The 5,460-nt window shown below is 38.5% G+C and overlaps 1 protein-coding gene across 1 annotated transcript; it reads left to right on the plus strand.

Moving 5' to 3' along the window:
• The first annotated feature begins 2,114 nt into the window (after positions 1-2,114).
• LOC106471894 lies at positions 2,115-2,723 on the plus strand. The gene has a single exon (XM_013932520.1). It carries the CDS (start codon positions 2,115-2,117, stop codon positions 2,721-2,723), a length of 609 nt encoding a protein of 202 aa, XP_013787974.1.
• Positions 2,724-5,460: the final 2,737 nt, after the last annotated feature.

A 5,460-nucleotide genomic window follows, 5' to 3' on the forward strand; every position in this document is an offset into this window, starting at 1 on the left:
TAATCAGCCACAATTAGCTATGGAAATTAAAAGATGTAAACCTAAGGTTTCAATCGTTGGCATCAAATGTCTACTTAGGGGCGGTGTCCTAGTTCTAGGATAGGAACCCGCTGACCTCAACAAACTACTGTAGACATGACTTGTGGATGCATTCAAAACATGTCAAATCACATTACACCTCCCAGGAGCTAGGTCACAATCCAGATCCTCTGTGATCTAGGGTGTACCCTACTCCATTGACTCAGGTGATAATAAAGACACACTAACACAACAAGATATACACGTTACTAAAGTTGAAATAATAATATCTAACATAACCAACAAACTTAATAAACGTACACATGGATAACACACAAGACATAACACATTTAATAAACAATGGTCTCATTATATGGTACCAACGATACACAGTGGAACAGACAAAGACACCAGCTATAATGGTAACTCTATGCTACCACTGTCAAAGATTTGGGCATGTAGCAGCAGCCTATCAGGCAGCCCCAAGATGTGTAGGGTGTGGCGAATATCACTACATAACACAATGCCAAAAACAACACCCAGAACCCAAATGCATAAAAACAACTACAGACACAACCCAACCAGCGAAAGACACTGTTACCAACAGTGCAAGCACAATAAACAACAAACTACGCCACAGCTGTAACAAACACAATAACAAGACCAAACGACAATGAGGCATAAATAGTAGTAGAACCTGAAAACATACAAAAAAGCAACTGAACTAAATGAAAAAAAACAAAACAATGTAACTAGTTTAAGTTACTGCCCACCTCTAGAAACACAAAATAAGACTGCATACACAAACACTGAAAAGGCAAAAGTATTTAAAGAACACTTACAAAATGCACCAAGAACCAGACATGAATGTACACTTGCTGCAACAAAGTTATCAACCACATTAAACTAAACATAACCATGTACACACCAAGATTCCCAGTTAACATACAGAGCCTTGATGAAATAGAAAACCCAATTACATATCTTCTCACAAAAACAATTACACAAATGGGAATTCAACAAGCTATAAAAGCTACCAAACACAAGGCACCACGAGAAGACTGCATGCAGCCTATCATCCTCAAAAGAGGCACTATGAGATTGTATGGACACCTCACAACACTTTTTAACTTATCACTAAGTTCTGGATACATCCCAGTTTCTTGGCAGCAAGCGATCCTACTAATGTTCCATAAAAAAGGAAAGCCAGCAAATAAACGAAACAACTACCAACTGATCAGCCTGACCAGCTGTGTAGGCAAAATTCTAGAATGTATAATAAGCAATAGACTCTCAAATTACCTAGCAGTCACTTCTAAATTACCAGAAACCCAAAATGGTTTTAGAAAATTCAGACAGACAACTGACCATTTGGTTAGACTAACAGAAACAATAATAGATAGCTTTAATAAAAAAATGCACTGTCACCTGATTTATCGATGTCTATGTATGGCACAATGGTCGCAGGTTCCGCATGACGGAATTGGAACTAAGGCGGGTGTTTATTCGCTGGCTAACTTCTTGGAAAATAGAACATGTAAAATAAATGTATGGGTAACCCACTCTGAGGAATTCTCCTCAGAGGCAGGTGTGTACCCCAAGGAGGGGTATTTAGCCCTATTCTATCCATTATGTATGTGAGCAATATGCCTTCAAAAGACCAGGTAGAAAGCATTCTAATGATGATTTGAGTAGAATTAGAGTAGAAAATACAGAGACTGTAGAAAATCAAACAATTAACCAAGTAAAAGAAGTACAAACTGAACATAATGACGAATTAAAAATAATTTAGGATTTAATCATGTGATTAGTGAGCAAAACAAAGATCCAATAGTAAACTCCTTATAAAACAAACTAACACAAGGAGACGATACCGAATACATATTAGATTCAGATATCCTATGTAAAAGGGTAAAAGTTAATAGGTCTTTACAACTAGTTGTACCACATAACTTGAAAACAAAAGGTATGAATACATATGACACACCATTCGCAGCACATCTAGCTTTTGCTAAAACGTACAGTAGGATAAGCAGCATATTATTTTGGCTAAACATGAGGAAAAATATTAAAGATTACTGTGAATCATTTATAGAATGTCAAAAACGAGCCCACATTTTATGAATGCTCTCTTGCAAAGAATGTACGAGTCTAACGACACCCTTTTAGCTAGTAGCTATGGACATATTACTATCATGCCTACGTCCTACGCAGGAAACAAATATGTGTTAGTAGTCGCAGATTATTTAACCAGGTATCCTGAAGCTATATGTTTACCTGATCAGAAAGCAGCAACAATAACAAAGGCTTTTATATGCAACATAGTTGCTAGATATGGTATACCCCAATATCTATTAGCAGATAGAAATAGTATTTCTAAGTTAATGAAAGAAGTTTGTGAGCTATTATGTGTGAAGAAAATTGAGACGACAGCTTATCATCCAGCTGCTAATGGTTTAGTAGAAAGATTAAATAGAACATTGTTAGACACTTTTTCTCAATACTATGAGAAAGATCTGAAAACTTGGAATGAGCAGATCTCCTTGTTGTTATTAACATATAGAAGTGCTGAGAATGAGTCTTATCAGGAATGTCCATTCTTTCTATTGCTTGGTAGAGATGTTATGTTACCCATGCAGTATATATTAGCTCCTAGAAAAGTTAATTATGCAGTAAATTACGACTATAAGGCAGAACTAATATAGAGAATGCAGTTGGTATTTGAGTTGGCTAACGAATATCTAACTAAAGCTGCTGAAGGTAGAGAGAAACAAGTAAATAAGAAGGCACAAGCTAGTGATATAAAGTTAGGGGACAAAATATTGTTGTACACCCAGATTGTCAAGAGAGAAAACACTAAAAAGTTAGCAAAGTTATGGAAAGGTCCATCTTAGAGTATTGAAACAGACTAGTCCAGTTAATTTTGAGATTCAAGAAGTCTATGCAAAAGGTAAACAGTTAGTACATGTGAATAGGTTAAAAAAAAGTAAAGTGCCATAAACCTTACTGATATCAGTGTGTAAAAGATGAAACTAAGAAATATGAACAAGATATGAGTATTCTTGAAGAGGCTGATAACTGGGCGAGTTTGACTCATCGTTTCATGATGAAGAGCAAATATTAGAACCAGAAATACTAGAATCAGAAGAAGATGAGAGTATTGTACTAGGTGATGAAGTAATAACAACCGAAGATGTCTCAGTTTGTAGTGGCAACAGCGAAGGTAGTTCCCAGCAACTGAGGATAATACCTCTAGTACTGCAGTGACAACACAAGCTGATACAGTGACCCATGACTATAATCTTAGATCACTTGGGCCTATATCAACTCAACTGGAAGTGACTCTTACAACGAAGAAAAAACGGGTAAGAATCGATCCTCAAGAAGTTGTGCACAAACCTAAAAGTGACGTAAATACAGTCAATACTGTATCTCATAACGCCAGTGCTATTAATATTTTTAGTAATGTTACGTCTCTGTATGTTTGTTTGTTAATTCTTCTAAGATACAAGTCCTTTCTTTACAAACTTGTTTATTCTTCCTCAATACAACTTTGTAATGTAGTTAATTTTCACAGCTACACACACTATAGTTCACAACAATTCACTCACTTTCTATCGCTCTTAGATTTAATTGTCCATCCCCGCAAACTATAGTTCCGATCTCTGTGTCTGCTATCCTCAGTTCCTGCTGACTGTAATCGCTGTCTTTCTTTCTCTCTGCCTGCTTCGTCTCCTCTACGTCTCTGTCTCCACTACTGCTTCGACTCCGTCTGTCTCTCTCACTGTCTAGTGCACTTATATATGATAATACTGCCTGTTCTAGAAACTTCTAAGACTCTCAACACGTGCTACCAGCGTCAATTGACTCCCGCTGTCGCAACACACTAGCGAATCTTCTAGAATATTCGTCACGCGACCCCGCTGTTGCAACAGACTAGCGAATCTTCTAGAATACTCGACACGTGACCCCCACTGTCGTAACATTTCAGTCTTTCTTTCTCTCTGCCTGCTTCATCTCCGCTACGTCTCTGTCTCCTCTACTGCTTCGACTCCTTCTGTCTCTCTCACTGTCTAGTGCACTTATATATGATAATACTGCCTGTTTTAGAAACTTCTAAGACTCTCAACACGTGCTACCAGCGTCAATTGACTCCCGCTGTCGCAACACACTAGCGAATCTTCTAGTATATTCGTCACGCGACCCTGCTGTTGCAACAGACTAGCGAATCTTCTAGAATACTCGACACGTGACCCCCACTGTCGTAACATTGCCCCTTCCTTAGTATTATTCGTCCCGAACATTAGCAACTTACATTAAACTAATAAATAAATGTACAGAATTTACAAACACAAAATTAAAATTCAACAAAGTCTTTTAATTTTTTGGGACATATCTTCTTCCATACTGGTCTCTTTCCCGTTGGCTTCTGCTTCATCAGGAAATGTCCTATCATTGGTAACAGTCACATCAGTAATAGTAAGGACTTCACTGTTTCCCTTCTCAAAACCGAATAGAATTTCTTCTTCGACAGTGGCTTTTTCAAGTGACACGTCTTCAGCAGCGTCATTTGTTTCATTGTTCACTTCATCCCAACTGAAATGTCCTGGACCGTAATAATGCCAAAGCCTGTTGGCATGCACCACCTTTGGCTTACCTCGCTGACCACATTTTATCTGGAAAGTCACGTCTGAAAGACGATCCACTATGTCATATGGGCCTTCCCATGGAGAAGACTTCCCTTTGGTCTTCCTGGGATTATACAACCACACCTTGTCTCCTGGTACAAAGCTAAATTCAATAGATCTCTTATCATAAGATAACTTCATAGGATCAGCAGACGTTTTCAAGTTTGAACGCACTTGATGGTGAATATCATTCATCCTTTCTGTTAACACATTCACAAACTCTGACACATTTTCAGGAAACTCTTTATAAGGTATGCGTCCTGTTAACAGATCCACTGGCAACCAAAGTTCCCGATCAAACATCAACTTTGCTGAAGTGTATCCAGTGGCTTCATGCTCTGCTGTCCTATAAGCCATCAGCAGTGGAGGTAGTAAGACATCCCAGTCATCTTCGCGACTATTACAAAACTTTGCCAATTCCTGTCCCAGTGTCCAGTTGTACTTTTCTACCATCCCATTGGACTGTGGGTGAAGTGGTGTTGTCCTGGTCTTTTGGCTGCCAAACAACTTGCAGCATTCATGGAACACAGCCAATTCAAAGTTACAGCCTTGATCTGAATGCAGTTCGTATGGCATACCAAAGCTGAAGCTATAGTTGTAGCTTCCTGATTTGGTATTGCATATGCCTCAGGCCACTTGGTGAAATAATCCATCACCACACAAATGTACTTGTTTACAGTGCAAGTTTGGGGCAGAGGACCAGCAATGTCGACGACTACTCTTTCCATTGGTGCACCAACTTGATATAACTTCA

This window comes from Limulus polyphemus, unplaced genomic scaffold, assembly GCF_000517525.1.
Source record: "Limulus polyphemus unplaced genomic scaffold, Limulus_polyphemus-2.1.2 Scaffold4947, whole genome shotgun sequence".
NCBI lineage: Eukaryota > Metazoa > Arthropoda > Merostomata > Xiphosura > Limulidae > Limulus > Limulus polyphemus.

Coding starts and splice junctions, on each gene's coding strand:
- LOC106471894 (XM_013932520.1), top strand. CDS start 2,115: ATGTCAAAAACGAGCCCACATTTTATGAATGCTCTCTTGCAAAGAATG.